This window comes from Gracilinanus agilis, chromosome 2 (assembly GCF_016433145.1).
Source record: "Gracilinanus agilis isolate LMUSP501 chromosome 2, AgileGrace, whole genome shotgun sequence".
NCBI classification, from domain to species: Eukaryota; Metazoa; Chordata; class Mammalia; order Didelphimorphia; family Didelphidae; genus Gracilinanus; species Gracilinanus agilis.
In genome coordinates, this window is record NC_058131.1 from 601,618,611 (window position 1) to 601,644,123 (window position 25,513).

Below are 25,513 nucleotides of genomic sequence, written 5' to 3' on the forward strand. Positions count from 1 at the left end.
AGCTATTAGCTGTGGAATCCTTACCTTTGCAATGGAGTTGGATGTGCCCCGGAGCAGATGGGAGCACAGTGAGGTGGAATGGGGAAGTTGGATCCACATAGGCTTCTTGTGTGTTTCTGGGGTTGGGGAGCTCGCTGTTTTGTTCCTTACCATCTTAGACTATTAGGCGCTCTCCAAAACAGGTATGTGTTCTGTGGCAAGGTTCTTCACTTGGGAAATTTTTTTGGTTGAGGCCCTGAACAGATGTTGCTGTCCTCAGCACATTAAATAAACCTCAAAAGCTTACTGTTTCTTGCTGTCGTTGTCAGAGCCTTCTTCATTGTCTCTTCGAATTCCTAATTTCTTTCAGCCTGACCTTTGTCCCACCTCCTCTGTAAGACCTTCCTTGGCTACTCCATCCCTAATTATTCATGCTTTGCTGCCTAAAATAACATTGTATTTAGTAACATTGATATAGTGCTTTAAAGTTTGTAAAGCACATTGCTCATTTGATTTTTCTCAACAACTCAGTAAGTGCTATTATTATCCCTATCCTATAGATGAGGAAACTGAGGCTAAATGACTTGCCCAGGGACACACATTTAGTGTCTGAGGCCAACCATAAACTCAGGTCTTCACTGACTCAAAGCTCTTTGCTCTCTCTACTATACCACCTAGTTGCTTTACTGTTTACATGTTATTTCCCCCAATAGAATATAAACTTGAAAGCAGACTGGTTTTTTTTTCCCCCTTTATATGGCACATAGTAGGGTGCTCATAATAAATTATTTAATTTTTAATATGTAATAATTTATAGTAATTTTAATATTAAATTGAACTGTGACAGTTGGAAAAGGAGATTAAATACCTTAGATTTAATTCAACAAAGACTTGATGCAAGTTGGGCAGTTCTGAGTCAGTAACTGTTCTGGACATTCTGGAGAAATTGTGTTGCCATATCCTGAGGAATTCATGCTTTCTCTACTGCACCACTTTTCTGTAAACATTTCCCTCAATAGAATGTAGACTTTTCAGGGCAGAGACTGTTTTCTTTTTGCCTTTATATTATATATTTGCCTTTATCAGTGCCTGGCACACAGTAGGTGCTTATAATTAATTTTTTTTTTAATTTTTTTTTTTTTTAAATTTTAAACCCTTAACTTCTGTGAATTGACTTATAGGTGGAAGAGTGGTAAGGGTAGGCAATAGGGGTCAAGTGACTTGCCCAGGGTCACACAGCCGGGAAGTGTCTGAGGTCAGATTTGAACCTAGGACCTCCCGTCTCTAGGCCTGGCTCTCAATCCACTGAGCTACCCAGCTGCCCCCGGTGCTTATAATTATTTAATTGAATTGTGACACTTGGAAAAGGGGATGATTAAATACCTTAGGTTTAATTCAACAAAGATCTGATGTGAGTTAGGTAGTTCTGAGTCAGTAACCATTCTAGGGATTCTGGAGAAATTGTGTTGCCATATTTTGAAGAATTCCTGTTGGGCTGAGAACAGCTATACAAATAGTGAGTTTGCTGGTGATTTCCATATCCAAAAAGAGTACCCTAATTCAGGACATAGACCAGGGCTTCAAAAGTATCTTTTCTACTGCTCAAACCTGCTTCAACCTAGAATTTAGAGGGAATAAGCCCCCCAACAAGATTTATGACAGAAGCTAGAATTATTTTCTGGATCTCCTGTTATTACTGGTTCTACGGAATGTGTATCAGATGAAAGGATTTGCCTGGGTGAAATGTAACCATCACTAGGGAGGAAAAGGGTAAGAATTTTTTGCTGGTGTCCTACCCGGTGTGAAGGCGCACAGGGCTTTATTTCCATCCCCAGTCTGTCCCCAAAGCCTGACTGCTTCCAGATCAGATCTATTTCCACCCCCCCAACCAGGTAAGTTCTGGAATAATAGCTAAAAGCATTTCTAGGGATTTGGTGAGGAAGAGATGTAATAGCTTCAAGTTTCTTCCCTGGAAAAAGATGTCGCCTTTCTCATGATCCTTTCTGTTAGAAGAAGGTTCTGCCGCCCCTTTGCATTGGAGCAGTTTGGCTGCTGACCCTAGGAAGAAGCTGTGGCCCATCCAGCTGCTAAGAAACACAACAAACAATATGGAATGCCACGGAAATGCAAGCAGGACAGACCGAAGGCCATCCCCCGCCCCCCCAAAGATCTCAAAGCAACACACAGACCAGGTCACTAGTTTGAAATGAGTTTTGTTACCTGAAGTGTCCTGTGAACTCTGGCAAAGTCACAGTCTCTAGTTCCATACAAAGAGTTCTTATCAACCGCTACAAAATCACCCGCTTGATGCATATCCCCTTAGCCAGGGCAGCACTGCCTGGCCTCGCTATTGGCAGCTCACCTAGGATTCTGCTTCCCAGGAGAGAGAAATCTTCCCTTTATCCCCGTTATGCTTCCTTTTCTCCCAAGTTAAAACCATTCTCAATGCAGATTCCTTCTTATACACTCCATTCTTAGATCATCACAGTAAATATCTGTACTTCATTTCAGAGCCAGCTCTGACCGACGGAGGGATTGTGATTCCCTTCTCCTCGCATACCTGCCTCCATCCGGGCAGCGGCCTAGATCTCGTTCCTTGTTGCCTCCCTCAGTTTTCTCCATGCTTGCTCTTGGTCTCCCAAATCCCCAAAGCTAATGGGAGGGAGACAGGATAGGAACTGAGGGCAAGAACCTCATGTCCAAGTGGGCAGCCACTCATGCACCTCCTGGCACTGCCCAGCATCACTGGCACCGGCACACAGGGACCGCCTCTCCTGAGCCTACCTGTATTTTGCCCCGTCTGTCTAATCCTGGGCTTCTGGGCAGCCCCCCAAGCACAGGAGCAACAATAAATAGAGAACAACGGGGCAGAGCTCAGTCTGTCACGGTTGGGGAAGGTGGAGTAGGTTGGGGCACCCAGTGCAGCTGTCCATCCCAGCTTTATCTTGAAAGGTGGTCTGTATGGATGTACTTCCTCACTTGGCTGTGAAGGGTCCTAGCCCAGGCGGAGGCGAAAGGTGGAAATCTCCATGGGCTCCAACTGGATGTCCATGCTGTTAGAAGGTGAGCCCAGTGCATAAAGTAATGTCAGTGAAGTGGGCTGCAGGAAGCTCATGTCCAACCCTTGGAAAAGGCTCCCCAGGGCCACCTGTAGAAAGAGGAGGCATGAGCCAAGCACCAGAATGAGAGCATCAGATACCAGACAGAATGTTGAATTGGGAGCCAGAAAACTCCTGGCTCCGCCACTTTGAGACCTTGGGCACAAGTTACTTAATCTTTGGGCCTCAGTTTTGTCTTCTGGAAAAGGAAGAGCTTGTACTAGATGGTTTCTAAGATCCTTTCCAGTGATAGCTCTTAGGATCAGTACTAGATATACCCATGAAAGAAATCTTAGCATACAGACATCATAAAATATAAACTTTCTTTTGTTTATGGATCTTTTAAATCTTTTTATGAATATCTTTTGTTTTTATATTACCTTTATTTCTGAATATATCCCTCTCTCTATCTACCCAATAAGCCACAAGGTTTTTGTTGTTTCAGTTTTGCTAAGTTTGTCAAAGATCTTATATAAAAGTAGCTGTGGACAATGAGTCTATGTTCCATTTATCTGGCCTATAAGGGCTTCTTTTTTGAGATCAGTACATTTTGGGAGTTAGAGAAGAGGGACTTAACACTGGGATACTCTTCTTCCTCCATCTTTCTTTTTACCATGGTTACATGATTCTTATTGTCTCCCTCCCCTCCCAGAGTTGATAAGCAATTCCACTGCATCTTCTCTCTCTCTGTCTCTCTCTCTCTGTCTCTGTCTCTCTCTGTCTCTGTCTCTCTCTGTCTCTGTCTCTCTGTCTCTCTCTCTCTGTCTCTCTCTCTCTGTCTCTCTGTCTCTCTCTCTCTCTCTCTCTCTCTCTCTCTCTCNCTAATAACCTCATCTTACAGATGAGGAAACTGAGGCCCATTGAAACTGTTATTCAATGGCACAACCAAGATTCCATACTCCTGCTAAGTCTAGTGTCCTTTCTTTCCACTCTATCATGAATTACTAAAGTTGACATGCCTGAAAAGTGTTTTAATACTTATGGAATTGGACTTAATAATATTTTAATTTATTTATATTTTATTTACTACTTCTTTTGGATTTAATATTTTTATTTATACTTATTTAATAAATACTTCTATTGGATTTAACAATATTTTATTTATACTTATTTAATAAATATTTAATACTTTATTGGATTTAATATTTTATTTATACTTATTTAATAAATAGTGCATATTATATTTAATAATAATATTTTATTTGTTTATACTTATTGTATTATATTTAATAATTGTTATTTATGCTTATTTAATAAATATTTAATACTTATTGTTTGGGAACTTTTGTCCCAAGTTTCTTGATTGGGGGGGTGGGTGGGGGAAACAACTATTTTTGAAAATAAGCAAAGTGGGAGAACTTTTGCATTTACAAAGTCACAAGCTTCTTTTTCCATGGCTTGTTTTGGGACCATAGAAGAGTCAGAGGACTGAGCAGACACTCAGGAATTCTTGCTCCATGCAAGTAAACTACCCTCTCTGAGTTCCCAATAACCCAGTAGATCTCTTTCAAGAATCACTTGTTTTATTGGCTGAAGATTAGAGCTGCTTCTGGTTTCTAGAAGAATGCCAAAGATCTTGTAACTGCTAAATCCAATGACCTTCGCTCAGTCTTCTTTGCAGCTTTTGGGGCTGCTGAGACCGTGACCCTCCTTTTAGATGCTCTTTTCTCGGTTCCCATTCCAATGACTTCCTTTTTAGCCTAATTTGCTCATCATGTATTTCTGACCCAGGAGAACATGGAATATCATGGCTTTGCTGCTTTTTTTTCACTCTGATGACTCTGAAATTGGAGTCTTCAGCCTTCTCTCTGCTCTGTTCTGCTCCCCAGCATTCTATTTTCATCTCTCTGCAGCTGACCCCTCAATATTTTTCCAACCTTCAATCTCTCTTGAATTTCGGCTCTGAACATCTCTGCCAGGATGTCCAAATGTCGTCTTGGGCTCAATAGTTACAAAGCCTTTCACTTTTGTTTCTAACCTGTGATTGCAGCAGCGTAGGGAGAGCCTAGTGAGCAATGCACAGTGGTAGCTGTTCTGTAAGATTGCCCAGGGTTGCGTGGCTAGCGTGTGTCAGAGGCAGATGTTGATCCTAGGTTCAAAAGCATTATTTCCCCTAAAACCTACTCAGCCTGCTCTTTGCCTCCATTATCCCATCTCTCTTCACCACCTGGGAAACATCCTTTGCGTCTCCCTTCCTTTTAGAAAGCAGTTGCCAGGGTAGCTCTGCAGCAGAGTGGATAGAGTGCCAGGCCTGGAATCAATAAGACTTGGGTTCAAATCTGCCCTCAGATACTTCCTAGCTGTGTGTTCATCCAGTCTCTGGCCTCTCTGATCCATCTTCTACATGACTGCCAAATTAACATTACTAAAATACAGCAAGTATGGTGTGGTGGATAGAACCTGGAGCCTAAAGTCAGGAAGACCCGAATTCTATCCTGACCTCAGACCTGTACTAGATGGGTAACCTTGGGCAAGTCACTTGTTTGCCTCCGTCTCCTCATCTGTAAAATGGGGATAATAGCACCTGTTTCCCAGGGTTATGAAGAAAAAATGAGATGATAATTAATTGTAAGAAACTTAGCACATAGAAAGTGTTATTATTACAGTTGAAAGAGTCCCCGTCCTGGAGCCTGAGGACCTGTGTTCAAATCCCCCTCGGATGTTTACAACCTGAATAGTAATCACCACTTCAAAGCCATGATATTCCATGTTCTCCTGGGTCAGAAATCACCACTTCGACCTCCCTGGGCTTCGGTTTCTTCAGTTGCAACATGAAGAGGCTGGACTAAATGGTCCCTGAGGTCTTTTTTGTGATCTTAACGTCACTTCCCTATTCAGAAATCTTCAGTGGCATCATACTACCTCTAGGGTAAAAGGCAAACTTTTCTTTAAAAAAAAAAATTATCTCCCCAATTACATATCATAACAATTTCCCACACAAGTTTTTCTGAAGTTATCAGATCCAAATCGTTTCCCTCCCTCCCACCTTCTGGAGATAGTAAATAATTTGATCTGTATTATCCAAGTATTATCATAGAATTCAAACTCTTCAGCCTGGTATTTGATGCCCCACACCATCTGGCTCCACCTACCTTCCCGGAGATGTCTCTCATGCCCTCTGCTTACTACGGGCTGTTCCTCCACCCCGACCTGCCGTCTCTTTTGCACAGAGTGTTCCTCATGCCTAAAATGCCTCTGCCTTTTAGAACTCCAGGCTCACAGCAGCCTCCAAAGATCTTCAAAAAAGCCTTTCCTTCTTTCTCCAATTGGCATTCCCTCCCTCCTTCCCTTTTCACAAGGGGATGCCCAGGACAATGGGATTAGAACGCAGAGCTACTCTCCCACAATCCAGTATTCTTTCCTATTTATTCTTCTTCTTATATATTCTTTCCTATTTATTCTTAAGTAATATATATTCTTTCCTGTTTATTCTTAATATATATTCTTTCCTATTTATTCTTAAGTAATATATATTCTTTCCTGTTTATTCTTAATATATATTCTTTCCTATTTGTTCTTAATTAATATATATTCTTTCCTATTTATTCTTAATAACTGCATTGTTAGTGAAAATGCCTACAATATTGTTGGTGGAGCTCCGGTCTACAACTAGTACAAATATTTTGGAAAGCGAGAGGGTGTGATGTAAATTAAAGGATGAAAATATCCATACCTTTTGACCCTGAGGCTAAACTACTAGGCATATGCTCTTAGGAGGTCATTTATAAAAAGAATGATGGGAGCAAAGACCTGGAGAGTAAATGCCTGTCAAATGAAGAAAGGCTAAAATATATCATGGTACTGGAAAGGAACAGATTATTAAGGTGCGCTAAGAAACAGACCAAAGACAGGGAAATATGGTCTTATATAAGAGGCTACAAAGGGAAGTCAGCAGAGCCAGGAAAATAATCTGCACAATGACTATAATCATGGAAATGGAAAGGTAAGCTGAAAGTCACAGAATTATAAAGAACAAGCTTAGCTCCAAAGAAGAGGTAAGAGAAGAATCTCTCCTACCACCCCGATCTCCTTTACGAGATCATGTTAAACATTGCGTATGACATCAGAATTTTTCCACTGTGAGTTGTTGAATTTTTTTCCTTCCCTATTTTTTAGGTTAATTCTTTGTTATAAGATAATGGCTTTGGGGGTAGCTGGGTGGCTCAGTAACTCTGGAGAGCCAGGCCTAGAGATGGGAGGTCCTGGGTTCAAATATGGCCTCAGACACTTCCTAGCTGTGTGACCCTGGGCAAGTCACTTCATCCCCATTGTCTTCTCTTCCCCACTCTTCTGCCTTAGAACCAATACATAGTATGAATTCTAAAACGGAGAGTAAGAGTTTTAAAAAAAAAAGGTCATGGCTTTTTGAAAGGGGGAGAAAGAGACTGATGCAAAGAAATCTGAGATGATATAGAAACAAAAGATATCTGGGGCAGCTAGATGACTCAGTGGTTAGAGCTAGACTCAGAGACGGGAGATCCTGGGTTCAGATCTGGCCTCAGATACTTCCCTGGGTGAACCTGGGCAAATCACTTAGCCCCAGCTGCCTAGCCCTTACCATTCTTTTGCCTTTAAACCAATACAAAGTATTGATTCTAAAATGGAAGGTAAGGGTTTTTCTTTTTTTTCTTTTTTAATAAAAGATGTCCTTGCAAAACTAACCTATGTCTGCATGATAGACATATGCCTAGAATCGATATCTCCCTATTTTCTCATAGCTCTTCAATAAAAGAAGTCAAGTTTTCTGCTAATCTTCACAGCCATCTTAGTAACTTAATGCAGCCTCCCTAACCTTTACACACAGGATCCTCTTGAATTTTCCTCCCTTAATTTCAGCATCTACATGCATGTTCCAGCTTTTATGGACCTAATCCTTATTCTTTTTTTTTTCTTTTCTCCTGTTAACATCACTGAAGGAGAAAAGAAGATTCAACAAATAGATTTTCCTATATAAAGTTCAAGATAATTAATTAACATTTATAGTTGCATCCCAGAGGGAGCAGAGAAGTGGAGCACGCCCATTATAAATGATGAGTCCGCTGAGTTTGTTAGAGTAAAATAAGCTCCCAAACAGCCATGCGAGGCAGGCAGAGTGATGTGAATTTGGAGAAGGGTAGCTGTTCACCGGGCTTGAGATATCTTTACAAAGTCATAAAGGGACAGAAGCCAATAAAGGGCAGATGAACAGCACAGCTCACTTGCTGCCCCGAAAGTCCCTTAATATTGAGGTTTGGGGTTATCTCCTATCTGCAACCTGAATGTCTAACCCTTCACTTAAATCTCAGAAAACACAATTTTAGAACTGGACCCTCCAAAGGCATCGAGGGCAACTCTTAATTTTTTTTTAAACGTTTACCTTCTGGCTTAGAATTAATATTGTATATTGGTTTCAAGGCAGAAGAGCTAATTTTTTTTTTGTTGTTGTTGTTAAATTCTTACCTTCTGGTTTAGAATTAATACTGTGTATTGGTTCCAAGGCAGAAGAGCTGTAAGGGCTAGGCAATGGGGGTTAAGTGATTTGTGCAGGGTCACACAGCTAGGAAGTGTCTGAGGCCAGATTTAAAGGCAAGACCTCTGATCTCTAGTCCTGGCTCTCTATCCCCCGAGTCACCTCGCTGCCCCTAATTTTTAATATGAGACCCAGAGAAGTTAAGTGATTAACTGCAATCACACAACAGTCATTATTAGCAGAGACAAGCATAGAGCCTAGACCTCCTGACTTGCAGATAAAAAAAAAAAAATAATGCATCCTAGCCTCCTTCTTCCACCCCTCACGGATCTGCTTCCGGTCAACACAGCTGGATGGGGGATGACACCACCAGACAAATACCAGGCTCTTTTCTCCCGACCCTCTAAGCAAAAAAGTCACGACGGGCCAAAGACGTGCTCAGAAGCAAACGAGGGGAGGCTTCTTATTCAGTTGGGCCAGGTCACACACTAGCGAGAGCCGCTGCTCCCGGAGGCTCCTTCTGCCAGAGCGGCCGCAGGGCCCTCCAGGGCATCCTGAAGCGTGTCTACTCACCGCTGCTCAAGCTGGACACACCGAGCGCTTGGCCGGTGTGCAGGGTGAGGCGGCTCTGGCCATCCTGGATGTAGGCCATGGTTGGCATGGGGTAGAAATTGGCCTGCAGTGGCAGCTTCTTCAGATGCCGACGGGGCTGGATCTGGAGAGGATAACAACACACGGCTCCTGAGAGGCAGCTGAGTATTTTTCTGAAGCTCCCATTCAGACTAGCTTCCCCGCGCCTTTTATTCCCTGCACGAGAGGCTCTGCACCTTTCTTGAGTTGGGGATCCATCCTCTGGCCCCGTGAGGAAGCCTGTGAACTTATCCTTCCTTCCTAGACATTTGGGGTTTCAGGGTCACACGGCTAGAAAGTATCTGAGGTCAGTCATATTTGAACCTAGGACCTCCCATCTCTAACCCCCCGAGCCACCTGGCTGCTCCCTGTGAATTTCTTCTAAGAATAAAGTTGTTTTTTTCTTTTAAATAATAAAATATACAGAATTATAAAGGAAACCAATTAAAGTGAGGTTAACAAAAAATTTTAAAAAGCTGATTCAAGCATGGTGGATAGAGAGCCAAGAGGACCTGGGTTTAAATCAGATACTTCTCAGCAGTGTGACCCTGGAAAAGTCATTTAACCCCAATTATCTGGAAGGTAAGGGTTTTTAAATTAATCAAAAATAAATAAAATTGTAATTTAAAATAAAAATGAAAAACAACTAAAAGCCTATTGATTGGGTGATATGGAAGTACAGTAGGAACTTGTTTTATGTGAACTCACACAAATTCAAGTATATATTATTGGAAATTGAAAAAATAAAGGCAGAAAAAAGATGTAAAATAAAAATTCTTAGTTGAATGCTAAACCTATGCCATTTTCTCAAGAGGCATAAAGTCTTGCAGTAGTTCACCCAATTCTGCCCATTCTCGCTCTGAGAAGTATTAGTGTGAGTCATTGCATTGTTTTATGCCAAACATTAGTTCCTGCATTGGTCTTTGTCTAAAGTTCTCGCTTGTAACAAGTTGTGTCTGTGTCAGAACAATGCTTTCTTTGTTTCATTAACACTATTTATTAATAATGGCCCCAAAGTACAAGAGGAGTGACTCTGGTAGCTCTGATAAGCCCAAGAAAAATCATAAAGTACCTAGGAATGTTTGTATAAGAAATACTTAGGGAGAGGGCAGCAGGGTAGCTCAGTGGATTGAGAGCCAGGCCTAGAGGTCCTGGGTTCAAATCTGGCCTCAGATACTTTTAGCTGGTGTAACCCTGAACAGGTCACTTCACCCCCATTGCCTAGCCCTTACTGCTCTTCTGCCTTGGAGCCAATACGCAGTGTTGTTTTTAAGACAGAAGGTAAGGGCTTAAAAAAAATAGAAAGAAAGAAGTAATACTGGGGTTTGTTATTATGCTTTTCAATTTAAAAGAAGGGTCTCGAAACACATTAGTCATGTAAAATGAGGTCTTACTTTATGTTTTAAACGACTTCCCTTGTAGAATTACTTCGTGTTGCTAGCCTTCTCATTGGGGGCAGGGGTAGTAGAGAGAATTTAGAACTCAACATTTATCATCTTTTTAGCTTTAAAAAAAAATCTTATTTTTTATCATCATGGAAAACCCACTTCCATATTGGTCCTTGTTATAAGAGCACACTCGGAAAAAACCAAAACCCCCAAATAAAATTGTAAATACACTGATATGAAAAGATATACTGCTTTGATTCACATCCATCCAACTCCAGCGTTTCTTTCTCTGGAGGTGGATAACATTCACCGTCATAAGTTCTTCATTATTGCCCCAGATCATTGCATAGCTGGGAAGAGCCAATTTTTTACCAGAACTCAACATTTTAAAAAATGTTAAAAATAAATTAGTAATGGGTTAAAATAAAAGCTCACAGGCCCCGGGTGACGCACCCTTCGTGCCTTCAGTAGGCGCAGGAGAGCCGGAAAGCCTGGTCCAGGGAGAGGGACTCGGGAAGCCCCATCCCAAGGGGCCGTGTACGTACCTGGAAGCCGTTGAGGTCCGTGAAGAAGGTCCCTTCGCTTTCGATGTCTGTCTGGATGCGAAGCGCCAGCTCCTTGTTCACGTGATCTCGGATGTCCACGAGGGAGGAGACGTCTAAGGAGAGCCCCTCGACCCCTGGGGGAGGCGAGGCCAACAAGGAGTCATCGCCACACTCCCGGCACGAGGCCGAGAAGACCTGGAGAGGCGAGGCCCGCGGGGACGGACCTCGGAGGCCATGGAGGCCCTTCTTCCTCCCTGAGGAGGCTGCTCCCCCTCTCCCCGGGCAGGCACTCACCTGGCAAGTTGTAGAGCCGCACCACTTGCTGCATGTGCTGGTAATAGGCGACGACCTCTGAGAAGAAGGGGCCCTCGGTGACCCGGAGGACGGGGGGCTCCCTGGGGACGTAGGGCTGGGAACAGAGGGGGCAGGGGCTGAGCATCACGGCCCAGCGACTAACCCAAGAGGACCTGGCTAATGACGACGATGACTTACACGTGGAGTCTGTGACATTGTGTTCTCTAATTGCATCCTGACCATACCTCTGAGAGACAGGTGGACATTCTTATCCTCCCGTTCCAGAGAAGGAAACAGGCGAGGCATTCATCGAATTAGGAAGGGGCAGAAGGGATTAGAACCCGGGTCTTCTGACTCAGAATCCAGGGCTCTTTCCACCAGACCACACGGTCTCTAGTGGTGATCAGTGAGCTTGTTCTCTCCCTTTACAATGGGCTGAGAAAGGTCAAATCAGTCCCAGGTGTTATCTCATTTGTTCTTCACAGCAATCAAACCTCTGAGTTTGGGCTTTTTTTTTTTTTTTTTTTTTTTTTTCAATCCCCATTTTACAGTTGAGGAAACTGAGGCTGCGAATGAATGGGTAAAGTACCTCGCGCAGGGTCACACACTGGCAGTACTCATTTGAAGCAGGATTTTGAATTCAGGCCTTCCTGATTCCAAGCCCAGGACCAGACAGCAGTAGCCTCAGGCCTGTGTCCACCACATGGGCCTCTCCTGGTCCACTTCCTAATCAGACCCCTCAAGGCCAAACGGAAGTGTGGTGGTAAGCAGGGATTTTACTAGAGACTCTCCAAGCGAGGAGGGAGAAGCTTCGGCTCGATACCTTGTTGGCATGGTTGTTTATAAAACCTTCCTTTTCATCTTAGAATCCACACTAGATATCGATTCCAAGACAGAAGAGGGGTAAGGGCTGGGCAGTGGGGGTGAAGTGACTTGCCCAGTGCGACACAGCCAGGACCCCATCTCTAGGCCTGGCTCTCGATGCCCCGAGCCCCTTCGATGGCCCATAGTATCTCCATAAGGCCACCGTGCATGCCTACCTTGGCCTCACCATCAGGAAGAAAGAGGTAGGCGCCGCTCTTGTCTTTGGAGGTCCGGGTGCCGTAGATGAGGAACTCGGTGCTCAAGCGATGCTCCTGGGCTTCATCCACCCTTTTGACGCTCTGCCAACAAACACAGCCCTGACCCCTGGCCCCATCCGTGAATATCAGACCTGCCCACCCAGGGAACAGACCGACAGTCATCTCAAAGGGACTGTAGTCCGAGTATTCCCTCGCACACTGTGCTCATCCTCCCAGCTAGTGCCCAAAGAGGCTCCACTGTCCCGTCAGTGCCCCCCAGCCCAACCCCGGGGACATCTCTGACTTACCCCCCTTTAACGCTAACTGTCTCTCCTGGCCCCATCCTCCTCAGCTCTCACTTCCCTCCCTTTGCCTCCTCAGCCCTCTCTTTTACCTTGAGGAGCCCAGTTTGGCCCGAGAACCAGACTTGCATGTAGCGATTGCTGAGGGCAAAGTCACTGGTCCCAGCCTCGTCGACATGCACAGGGAAGACGTCCTGCTTGCTCACAGACAGCTGCCGGCCATGCAGGTAGATACGCACGGAGGAGGGCAGGGTGCGGCGCCCATCCAGGCCCGGATGCAGCTGCAGGATGCTGAGGCCCAAGGCAGGTAGGCGGGCTGGCACAGATACCTGCCCGGTTCCAGGCGACAAATGAGAGCAGAGAAGCCCCCTCGCCGTTCCCTAGGGCAAGTTCCAGGGGCCCACGGGCTGCCCTCCAATAAGGTACCAAGCGATTCTGGGGGAAAAGGGGGGAGAAGCGGAGGCAGGAGCTAGCAGGGACAGGCTGGGCACTTTGGAAGCGTTCCTCATGGGATCACAAGACACAGACTTCGAGAAGGCATTTATTCCATCCCAACGTGAAGCTCACGCTTGGCTCCCCCCAGGCCCCCGGGACCCTCCCCCGGGCACCTGCCTGGTAGACGTCAGGGACGATGTCAGTGGCAGAGCTCCAGTGGGCGCTGAGCTGAACGGCCAAGGGCTGGCCCTCCTCAGAAAGGACCCGGATCCGGGGAGAGTTAATAAGCAATGAGACAACACTGAGCCGCTCCTGATCCAGGGGGTTGAAGAGAACCACAAACCTGCCAGGCGGATGGTGAAAGCCGGATCAGAGAAGAAATGTGTCCGGAGGGGAAAGGCAGAAAAGGTGAAGGGGCTTTCCAAAGAGTTAAACATGAGAGGAGGGGGGCCTCTGATGATGGGAAAGTGCTGGAGAGGACGGGATCTGGGCTGTTAAGAGCAAAAAATGATTCTGAGAGAAGCCTGGTCTCACTGCTCACCGGGGTGAGGAATCCATCCGAATCACCGTCTGCTCAGGCAGGGCATCCTGGGTTAGGCGTGTGTCATCCTGGAATGAAGTTACATTTATTTATATTTATTTCATATATGCCTATATGTATACAAGCCTCCCCCAATGGAAGTTTCCTGAAGGCAGAGACCTTCATTTTTGTCTTTGAATTCCTAGTGACTAGCACAGTACCCAGCACAAAGCAGGTAATTAATAAATGCTTATTGGGGGGCAGCTAGATAGCACAGCGGATTGAGTGCCAGGTCTGGCATTGGGAGGTCCTGGATTCAAATGTGGCCTCAGACATTTCCTAGCTCTGTGACCCTCTCTGGGCAAGGCACTTAACCTCAACTGCCAAACTCTCACCACTCTTCTGCCTTGGAACCAATACTTATTATCGAATGGAAGGGTCTAAAAAATAAGTAAATAAATGCATAATTAAGTCAATAACTACATAGAAAGAAAAGGCCAAGATCAGACCAGACTCCCGTATCTACCCCACGTCCAGCTTCGCATCAGGCTTTATAACTATTTAACCAGATAAGGGCAGATAGACCCAGAATACTTGCTCAAAATTCTGAGCAGTTGTCTTCCACTATATTTTCTTTGTGAGATTTTCATTGTATGTGTGATATGTGTCTTCTATCATGACATGAGCAATATGGAAATAGGTGTTACATGAAAGAAAGTATGGTTATAATTATATCAGACTATTTGGAGATATATCAGACTATTTGGAGATACATCTATAGATACATATCATTTATTGATTCATTTTATTATATATATTTCATGCACAATTCATTATTTAATTTATTATTTTATTTTATTCAATTTTTAAAATTTGTTTATTTTATATATTGTTTATTATTTTATTTAATATGGTTTTATTTATTAGATAGTAAATATATTTATATAATATATGTGGTTTATTAATAATTGCTATGTACTAGGCATTGGGAATTCAAAGACAAAAATGAAAATCTCTGCGTTCAGGAATACATACACACACATGTGTATAAATATATACATATCTCAGCTTATTTACTGTCTCAGGGAGTGATGAGAAGAGTAAGGAGGGAGAAAGCTAAATTTTAAAACGTCAAAAAAAAAAACTGTCAAAAATTGCTTCTATGTGTAACTGTAAAAAAAAAATTGGGAGAAAATAATCAAACACATTGATAATGTGGGAAAAAAATCCCAACAACTCTGAGTAATGAGGACAGGGCAACTCCACCATGCCACTCTTAGGACAGGATTCCCAACAGTGGAAATAGGGAATAAACAGCCCAGGAGCAGGTCTCACCATGCTGAAGAAAGGTGTGCTGGGATCAAAATGGTAGGTTCCTTTGTCCCCCAACACTAGGTAGTGAGCAGCATTGATGATGACCTGTTTCAGGCTCACAAGAGAACGCAGCAACCTATGGGGCAGAGGGAGGAGAGGTAAAAAGGGAGAGAAGGGAAAAAAATCAGTTCAAGGAAGGGTCTTGATCTCAAGCTCCCCACTCTTCCCCTGAGCCTGCCTCCTTCCCACTGAACCCATCTATCTAGTAAGACACCAAGTTTGGCCCCCCAAGGGCAAGTACCAGGATCCCACCTGACTCCGTAGTCTACCACCACTGCCTCCTTGGCAGTACCAGTGATGGCATCATGATGCTGGAAGAGCCCTAGGTTGCGACGAGCATCAGTCAGCAGGGCGTAGTCTGAGAGCGGGTACTGAATGGTCATGCCAGAATGCCGGATGTGGGCGAGTGCCAGACTGTACAGGATCTCTGCACCCCTGCCCCAGAGAGAGATGTTACCATCCCTTGATATCACCCACACAATTTCCTGGCTTCTTCCATCTTCCCAATTTACCTGGTCCCTCCCTTCTCTGGCTCCAACCTTACCCCTGATGAATTTCCATCTCATGGTTTGCATTTTCCATATCCTTAGGACCTCACTGATTATTTAAATGGCCACTGAGGTCCCTTCCAGTTTAGAAATTCTGTGATCCCATCCTATAACTACCCCCTAATCGACTCCTTATTTCATTCTACTTTCCGATGGTCTGCCTGGCCCTCAGTCCTATGCTCTTCTTTGAATTCCAGATTCCAATCGTTCCTTTATTGCTAAGCCTGTTCTCTCACCGCAGATGGGCCTCTAGGACCCGGTCCAGACTCTTGTAGAAAGGCCTAGAGGTGAAATAGCCTGTCCAGTAGTGATCCTCCCGGTCAGCGTAAGAGAAGAAATCCCCACTCAACACAGGAAAACCTGGAGGCTGGGCACCAGGCTCCACCCCTGTCTTCTTGTACAGGGCATCAAAATAGTCAGACAGAGTGCCAAACTGGGCCTGTGGGGACATACAATCCCAGCTCCCATCAGCATCGCAGGGACCAGAGCTCCGGGGGGAATTCTAATCACCTACACATAGCTCAGGAAGCTTAGTGTTTCCCTTCTAGATAGACCAACTCAACCAGGTATTCCCAGGGAGACAGTTGGCTATTTTGACAGAAACTGGGAAACGTACCCCATGAAAGCTAGTTCCTTCTTTCTGAATCAGTGGCAGGGTGTGCTGTTCCTAACAGGGATGTAGCAGTACTGACTGCCCCCCTGCACCAGTGCAAACCTGGCCATCTCAACCCTAACCCTCAGCCCTTCGTTGCAACCATCACACCTGCACGTGGAGGTCAGGCTGGCTATTGAGGAAGTCGAAGAGTCGCTGGTAATTGAAGAACTGGGCGTCCCATTCCTGGGGTTTATCGTAACGGAAGTCATCGCCGAGGGGCACCAGTAACACGTTGCTTCGAAACAGCTTGGATTTCTTCCGGTATTGATCCAGAAGCAGGGCTGCCCTGCGGGGAGGTGAAGATAAGACTGTAGGGCCGAGTATAGACCCTTAGCACAGGAGGAGAAGCAAGGAGACTTGGGAGGCTACACCTGGAGGAATGATGGAATCCATGGCGCTGATGGATGCATGGCAGGAATCCAAAAATAGAAAGCTGAATAAGTTCTTAACTTTTGTGTCATGGATCCCTTTTACAATCTGTACCCTTTCTCAGAATAATTCTTTTAAATGCATATAATAAAACATATAGGTTCACAAAGGAAATCAACTGGGTTGAAATGCAGTTATCATCAAAATATTTTTAAAAAACAAGTTTCTAGAGCCCAGGTGAAGAACACCTCTTCTAATGTCTAATTAGAAATTAGAATTAAGTTATGGTCTAATTCTGGTGAAAATCTCTTGGGTTTGGATCAGTCCATGTAAGTTTCCTCAAAAATGTTTGTTTTGGAGAATAGCTAGGTGGATCAGTGGATAGAGAGCCAGGCCAGGAAACAGGAGGTCCTGGGTTCAAATTTCACCTCAGAGACTTCTAGCTGTGTGACCCCAGGCAAGCCACTTGAACCCCTATGCCTAGCCCAGTGGTTCCCAAACTTTTTTGGCCTACCGCCCCCTTTCCAGAAAAAATATTACTTAGCCCCCTGGAAATTAATTTTTCTAAAGTTTTGATAGCAATTAATAGGAAAGATAAATGCTCCTGTGGCCATCACCGTCTCCCTGGATCATTGCAGCACCCACCGGGGGTGGGGGAGTAGGGGGTGGGGGGGACAGAAGGGGGCGGTAACGCCTACTTTGGGAATCACTGCTCTAGACAATAAGACATGGATAGCAGTGCTTTTTATGCACATGTGATCACTCCTCTGGACACTGGCCCTAGCCTTTATCATTCTTCTGCCTTGGAACCAATACTTAGTTGATTCTAAAATGTAAGGGAGGGTTTAAAAAAAAGGGTCTTATTTCATTAAAAATGAACCTGATCCAGCTAGAGATGGGAAGCCCCAGGTTCAAATACGACCATAGACACGTTCTAGCTGTGTGACCCCAGACAAGTCACTTAACGCTCTTCCCATCCCCACCTTGCCTAGTCCTTATCACTCTTTTGCCTTGGAATCCATACTTAATTAGTATTAATTCTATTGGAACCAATACTTAATTAGTATTAATTATTAATACTATTAATTCAATAATATTAATTCTAAGATGGAAGGTAAGGGTTAAAAAAAAAAAAAAAAAAAGGAAAAAAGGTCTGGTTTTTGTTTAAAAAACCAACCTGGCCTAGGTCTAGAGATGAAAGACCCTGAGTTAAACCTGGTCTCAGACACTTCCTGGCTGGGTGCCTCTGGGCAAGCCACTCAACCCCCCCTTGCCTAGCCCTTATCGCCCTTGTGCTTTGGAACCAATACACAGTACTGATTCTAAGATGGAAGGTGAGAGTTTAAAACAAAATACACCTGGTCCCAAAGCCTTTCATTTCCATTTTTAAAGAAATCCAATCTTAGAATGAACAGAACCCCTAGTTCTGCTGCATGCTGAGGCCCCAGTGATCCAGATTCCCCAAGAGGAGGTTCAGGATAACTAGAAATGAATGGTTTATGCAGAAGTGTTCCAGCTCTGGACATGTTTTGTCTCAGAGCCGGTCAGCAGGCTCTGCTAGCGTCTCCTGGGAGAAGTATCCCTTCTCCCGGCAGAGAAGCACTTTGGGAAAGTTTCAGAGAGCTTCAGCGAGGATGTACAACAGATCCCAGGAGCAGAAGCAGCCCCGCTATGTGGTAAGGGATGCCCTGAGCTGCAGACGGGTACCTCTCGGCCACGTTGGCTTCCGTGATAGCCCGAGGGGGCACCTTCCAAGGGCAGTTGATCCGCCCACCCGGCAAACGCTTGAAGTCGAACTGGCAGCAGATCTTGGGGTCGGGGCCACAGGTATGTGGCACATCGTAGCTGTAGAAGGGCATCATGTGGCAAAAGATATCCGTGCTGGCATCTGGGTCTGGAGAAGGCATAAGCGACAAGTGCTTATTAAGAATTTCATCCTATGACAGGCACTGCTTGCAGAGAGGAGGCAAAGACTGGGAAGCCGTGAGGCTGCCCACGGGCAACGGAAGACTCAGAGGAAAGCAAGAAGCTTCCCCAGACGAAGAAGAATGGGGAAAAAGTCAAGAGAATGTGGACTAGGAGGCTGCAGAGAAATGCAGACTGGTCAGCAATTATTTCCTCAGTTCCAGTGGACTGCCTCAGGCAAAGAATCACTCCAGCCCTCCAAAAGTCAAAGCTTTAATCCACCACCTGGCAATTTACTTTGCAAAGTGGGACAGATAGGCCAGCCAAAGCATATCCTTTGGAAAGAAGGTCATGAAGGGGCAGCTAGGTAGCACAGTAGATAGAGCCCCAGGGCTGGAGTTGGGATGACTTGGGGTTCGGATCTGGCCTCAGATACTTCTTAGCTGTGTGACCCTGGGCAAGTCACTTAAACTTGACTGCCTAGCCTTTGCCACTCTTCTGTCCTAGAATCTGATACTAAGACAGAAGGTAAGGCTTATTAAAAAAACAAAAAAACAAAAAAACAACTACAATAACAAGACTTCATGAAATAGCTGAGTGGCCTGGCAGATAAAACATTGGACCCTGAATGTGAACCCTGCCACAGACAATAACCAGCTGTGTGACCTTGGGCAAGCCACTTGATTTCTCTTAGCCTCAGGTTCCTTATCGGTCAAAGCGAGGACCATAATAGCAGCTACCTCACAGCAAGGCTCAAATGAGATAATATATTAAAGCACAAACCTTAAAACATTATATAAATGCTTTATATATAAATTATTATTACTTAAATTCTCAGGAAATCAAGGCCAGAAGAAGACTACCTGAAGGCCAGGAGGGAGGACCGAGGAAGAGCCAACATGATAAGCTCATATACAGAAGAAAATTTGTTCTGGCAACAGAAAACTGGCTCTGGCAACAGGCCTCCATGCTGCCCATCGTCTGATCCCAGGGACGGCTGAAAGGGGACTTAAACATTGCCTTTTGCTGTCTAAACAGAGCCTCCTTTTTTTTTTTTTTAAATGGCCACAGTGACATCCCTCTCTTAGGACTCAACTCCACACCAACTCTTACCCCACGTCTGTCTCCACATGAACTCCAAGCTGTGTGTTGCAGCAAAGTGCTTCTTGATAGCATAATGCACTCTCTGGATTAACATGCTGGTTATGTTTGAGCGACGAAGGAGGTAAGGCATGGTGGAACTGTATCCGAATGGGTCGATGGCCCAGCCGGAGCGTGGGGTCACACCTGAGCAGGAAAGGGGAGGGAAAGCCACAAGTGCTGATTACCTTTCTGAATTGTGTCTCTTCATTTGGACTCCTCAATACTCTCACCAATTGTGAAATGAGACCTAAGCCTCTGAAAATGGTCTGAATGAATGCTACCCCAAGTTAAAAAAAAACTTCTATGGAAGGTACCCTGCCCTGGATACACTCTCCACTCTTGACCCCTTCCCATCAATACGCATGCCTAGTATAATCATGCTTTCACCCTGTTCAGAAGTGAAAAAGTCTCTGGAAAAACTTATTTCCAGAGGACTGATGATTTATACTACCCCAAACCCTGAGGGAGAGTTGACACACTCAAGATGCTGCATGAGACATATTTTTTGGATATGGACAAGATGGAAATTTGTTTTGCTTGACTATGCACATTCAGTTCAAGGGTTTTGTTTTTCTTGTTTTGAGAGAGGGAGAGATAGAGACAGATAGACAGATAGAAAGAGAGAGAGACTGAGAGAGGCAGAGGGAGAGGGAGAGAGAGAGAGAGAGGCAGAGGCAGAGAGAGAGAGTACGAAGTATACTTACCTTCCATCTTAGAATCAATACTGTGTATTGGTTCCAAGGCAGAAAAGCAGTAAGGACTAGGCAATGGGGGTTAAATGACTTATCCAGGGCCACACAGCTAGGACGTGTCTAAGGCCAGATTTGAACCCAGGACCTCCTGCCTCTGGGCCTGACTCTCAATCCCCTGAGCCACCCAGCTGCCCTCCTCCCCCAATTTAATTTTTTTTAAAAAAGCTAACACTCCAACCTGGGCTTACCAAGGTTTTTGTCCAGCCATTGATGCCCTTCGATGAGCTGGTCAATTAATGCAAAGTAGTGGGAATTGGCTTCATCAGGCATCACCCAGCCTCCAGTTGCCATCTCCAGCTGACCATTTCCCACCAACCTGTAGGTCAAGGCCCTCACTCAGGATGATTCAAAGTCCCAATGTCCATCCCTATTCTAGCATTGCCTGCTAGAGCCAGAGTCCAAACAGGCCAACTTCCATCAGTTATGGTCAAGGAGCAAGAAAGAGGAATTCACCTCACAGTGGTCACTCATTGTTTCCTTGCTCCCCACACTGAGCTTCTCCTTTCTACTAAAGATTTCCTTCAACCTCCCACCCTATGGTCTCCACTGCTTCTTCTCCCTAGTTCTTTGATGTCAACTTTTTATTAGATCTGGAACATTATTTTCCTTGATGTTCATTCAACTCTGATTCCTCTCTTTCCATGGGCAACACTTATCTACTTGGCCAACTCTTCCTCTCTAAAAGTCTCCTTGACCACCTTTGTCACCTTTCCTTTGGCACACTTCCTTCCCATCTCCTACAGGACACAATGTTTAGGAGAAACTCTTTTCATCCCCCCTTTCCCTTGGCCTTTTTCCAGTGTGCTCTCCTCTCTCTAGCTATGTGTGCTCTATTCCTTTCCTCTGGCCACCAACAGGTCCCTGTACACTTGCCTTCTTACTGCTGCCCTCTTCTGAGCATTGATGTTCTCCCACCACTTGGCAAAGAAGGAGACCTCAGCCCAGAGAAAGCGTCGCCGTGGGTCCTCTTGCAGCTTGGGCACCATGCTGTTAAGGATGTGTTGTGTCTGTTCTGTGTAATACTTGTCAAAGGTCTTTATCCAACCTGTAAAAAACAACAAGAGAATTGCTCTACTAAAGACTATTCCCAAAGATCAGTGTGGCTGTGCTGTAGTGGGGAAGACGAGGAACTTGGAGTTAAAAGATCTAGGATGGAGTCTGACAATAACTAGGTAGGTAACCTTAGGCAAGCCTTAATTTCCTCATTTGTAATATTGTGAAGATAAAAAAAAGTAATAACTCACGTGAAATGCTTTATAAGGGTAAAATTTCATATTAATATCAGCTATTATTACTATCAAGACAGGGGATTAACACCCTAAAGGTAGCATAGTAGGTGGAGTACCAGGCCTGAAGTCAGAAAGACTCATCTTCCTGAGTTCAAATCTGGCCTTAGACATTTTCTAGCTGTGACTCCCAGGACAAGTCACTTAGCCCTGTTGCCTCAGTTTCCTCATCTGTCAAATGAACTAGAGAAGGAAATGGAAAGCACTCCAGTATCTTTGCCAAGGAAATCCCAAATGAGATCATGAAGAGTCAAGACACGAGTGAAATGACTAAACAACAACTATTATGAAGATTATTACGTATTACATTACATTATATTATGTTATATATTCTCCATCACAATACAATCTCTGAGCAAAGGGGAACTAGGACTAAATGGCACTTCCAGAAGCCCAGTTATACCAGGCCTGAGAAGAATAATCCCCCACTTCTCTCCCTTACCCAGAGCCTAGTCAGGCCAACTTCCATCCGTTATGGACGACAGGGACAAGAAAGGAAAACCACCCTTACCTGGGTCATTGTGGGAATGGGGCACCACAAACACTTGGAGGTTTTCCGAGTCCCAGTCATGGGGGCTATAGGGGATATCAAAGCCTTGCTTCCACACACCGCCATCCACATTGTCAAAGGCCAGCTCCTCCGACAAGGTGAGCATCTGGTGGACAAGGGAACAGCAAAGTATCTTCTATGCCTGATCTCCACTCCCACCAACCCCCCAACCATCTCACTATCTCCCTGATGCTCACCTGGAGCTCTGTCTTCTGGCCCTGCCCCCCCAGAGCAAACTGGCAGTCTTGGGGAGAGATGGAAAAGAAGCTAGGCCAGGGCTCAGGCGGTACCACCCAGGAGCCATTGGGAATGTGGTAAGGGAGCAGAGCAGGAGGGCCATCTGCATTGGCCGTCAGCTCCAGCACCGAGTCCTTGATGTGGCTGATGATCTCATGATTCTCCTCTAACAGCTGCTCCAGTTGTTCAATTCGGTTCTGTAGCACTGAGATCTGGCTCTGCCAATCAGTTATCATGGACAATTAGTTACCATGTCCTAGGCCAGGAATGAGAATTATTTCATGGCAACCACCTGGGATTTGGCCAGGATCCCTTCTGCTCCAATAAGGACACAGAAACACAAGGATATAGGGAAAGATGGCCTCTATTCAAAATGACTCTCAGTTGAAGCCTACAAACCATGCAGTTCACAGAACTCTATTTTGAGGTCTTCTGGCCCAATGCCAGAGTGGGACAGCTCAGAGAAAGATGATATTGCACAGGGGCTAGGACCTTCTCACAGATTCTGGACCTGACTCCTTTAATATTTCCTCTGGTAAGGGGCAACTAGGTAGCACAGAGCATAGAATGCCAGCTGAGAGGATATGAGTTCAAATCCAGCCTTAGATACTTCCTAGCTGTGTGAGCCTGGGCAAGTCACTTAATCCCAATTGCCTAGCCCCTGTTGCTCTTCAGTCTTAGAATGGATACTAAGACATGAAGGTATTAAAAAAAATTCTTTCCTTGGTATGAATATTCCCTCTTCTGAAGCAAACTGAACCCCCCGCCACGAGGATTTAGGAGATGGTCTTTGAGAATTATTGTAGCCCCTCAAAAAGGAATCAACTCTGTGGTCAATCTGGTACCTTCAAACTTAACTTGACTAGTCCTTGAACAACCTACACAGTCTCTTAGCAGTGCTACAACTTGTGAGGAGGATCTGTTAGAGCTTAAGCTGGCATAGTCTTCAAGAACCCAGGACCATTTCTATACCATGAGACACCAGAGAACATCCATGGAGATTTTAGACATAATTAACAGGGAATCACCTGAGAGTCCGGGTCACTAGTTCTGGCAGTTTCATATATCTATATCCCCATAATGTGGAAAGTAATTGAACCTCAAGAACCTGGTCAATAGGGACCCTCCTCACTGGGGGCAGAACTCACTCGGGGAAAGTTGCCACCATTCTGGTGCCGGGTGGGATCATGCTGCACTCGGTCTAGCATGAGATAGAGGGAGAAGACAGCCACGCAGAATATAGCTGCCCCACACACTGTCACTTGTTTCTTCAACTTCATACCGCTCCCCCTGAACACACCTGCAGAAAGGGAGACACTGTTTATGTACCCCATAGCTCCTGTCTTCCCAACAAGTGCCCCGATGAGGAAATGAGAAATCCAACCAACAAGTCAGTTCTGTTTTCCCAGCCCCAAGCAAAGCAGATACCCCAGCAGAGGAAGGCATTAATTCCTGACTTGGCCTGGGACCTAGTTCTCCACTGATCCTGTTCTCATGGACAAGAACCAAGACACAAATGTGTGGCATCTTTCTTAGTCAAAGCCTAAGAAGGAGCCCTTTGTTTCCCCACCTAGGGGTGAGACACAGGAGGGCAAAGAGTCAAGGCTTTCCTGATAGCTCAGTTTGAGTTAAGGTCACATAATTATTAAGTATGGGAACCAGGATCCAATCCCAGATCTCACCTGCATTATTTCTACTATGGGATACCATGCTGGCTCTCTTGAAAATACTGAACAAGTTGCCTGGCATACTTCCAGAACAAAGCACATCTACTATCATTTCCTTCTACATTGTGATGCTAAAAGCACGGAACAGGGTCTGACAGAAGTTCCAGGTGGAATAGTGGTTAGTCCTACCTAGGAAAGCCTTTTTTGGCCTGCCAGGTCACCATCTCTGACATTGGAAGCAAATCTAGTTTCTGAGAAGCTTAAAAGCTTATTCAGGGGAGGTGGTGCGCCCAGTATAGCCTCTATTTTGGAGTGAGATCGGTTCCATGCCAGATCTCTCCCAGCAGCTGGGGTATGAGGACAAAACTGTTGGCTTGGGTGCTCATACTGCACATAGACTGAGATAGTACAGGATCAGGTGTGGACCCAGAAGCCTGGAAAGCCTGGGAGCTTCCTGGCTACACCAGGAAAGAAGGCGCTGTGCCCTACTTAATCTAATCCAGGCTTGGTGCCTCCAGGCATTATTTTTAGCCCTAGGAGGCTGGGCCAGGGCCAGGACCAGAGCTGCTGGGGGTGGCGCTGGGAAAAACAGACTTTGATTACTGAGGCACCTGTAATCCTCCCATCCCACAATCTACCCCTGCCCGCCACCCTCCTAGAACTCTCTTCTCTTTTCGTCCAAGACCCCAGAGATCCATCTTCTAGCTGTGTGGCTCTCAAAGAGCACCTGGGAACATGCAATGCCTCGGCAGCCTCCTGCCAGGCAACCCTCGGTGCCCCTACTTCTGACCTCCACCACGCCGCCTGCCAGTCGTCTGGGCATTCCACCAGCAGCTCCTCCTCACCTCCCTCGTAGCAACCCCTGCCCCCAAATGGCTCCGTGCGGCGCCCCCAACCCGCTTCTTTACTCCATGGACGACCCAGTGTCCGTTCCCGAGGGCCCAGGACGCCGGCACGTTACCGTCCTGGGGCTCCGGCCTCTTCCTCAGCGGTTCTCCGGGCCCCGGGCCGGCCCGCTTCGCTGCCTCTCACATCCCCAGCGTCGACCGGCCAGCCTCGCGTCCGGAGCAGGGAGCAGAATAAAGAAGGGAGGCGGAAGAAGGGAAGAGAGGAAGGAAAAAGGCACTGCCGGGGCCCACTGGCCCTGGCGCCTCCGCGCTCCGCACAGCGCGCCCCGCAGCAGCAGCCTCACTTTGTCGCGCTGCGCCGCGCTCCGCCCCGGCGCCTAGGCCGGACAGCGCTCCGCCTCTCCCAGGCTCCCGGAGCCGGGGCGGGGACAGCCGCGGCCCCACCCCCGGCTCCGGTGCGGCCGGCCGGCCGCCCCCG

The 25,513-nt window shown here is 45.7% G+C and overlaps 1 protein-coding gene across 1 annotated transcript; it reads right to left on the minus strand.

The window, feature by feature from the left end:
• Positions 1-2,176: 2,176 nt before the first annotated feature.
• MAN2A2 (mannosidase alpha class 2A member 2) lies at positions 2,177-25,392 on the minus strand. The gene is made up of 21 exons (XM_044660147.1): positions 25,149-25,392; positions 23,669-23,820; positions 22,481-22,738; positions 22,245-22,389; positions 21,321-21,492; positions 20,636-20,763; positions 19,666-19,839; positions 18,355-18,541; positions 16,387-16,564; positions 15,860-16,062; positions 15,328-15,510; positions 15,037-15,151; positions 13,723-13,790; positions 13,359-13,524; positions 12,839-13,075; positions 12,424-12,546; positions 11,384-11,498; positions 11,090-11,223; positions 9,096-9,241; positions 4,890-4,961; positions 2,177-3,401 (listed from the first exon to the last, which is right to left on the minus strand). The coding sequence occupies exons 2-21, from the start codon at positions 23,798-23,800 to the stop codon at positions 2,975-2,977; spliced, it is 3,363 nt and encodes a 1,120-aa protein (XP_044516082.1). The 5' UTR covers positions 23,801-23,820; positions 25,149-25,392; the 3' UTR covers positions 2,177-2,974.
• Positions 25,393-25,513: the final 121 nt, after the last annotated feature.

Bases quoted from the DNA above. Each gene is read 5' to 3' on its own strand.
- MAN2A2 (XM_044660147.1), bottom strand. From the start codon at position 23,800: ATGAAGTTGAAGAAACAAGTGACAGTGTGTGGGGCAGCTATATTCTGC. The intron at 13,791-15,036 runs GTGAGACCTGCT...ACTTCATTCCAG, and splicing joins GCACACCTTTCTTCAGCATG to GATGACACACGCCTAACCCA. The intron at 9,242-11,089 runs GTACGTACACGG...TATCCTCTCCAG, and splicing joins CGGACCTCAACGGCTTCCAG to ATCCAGCCCCGTCGGCATCT.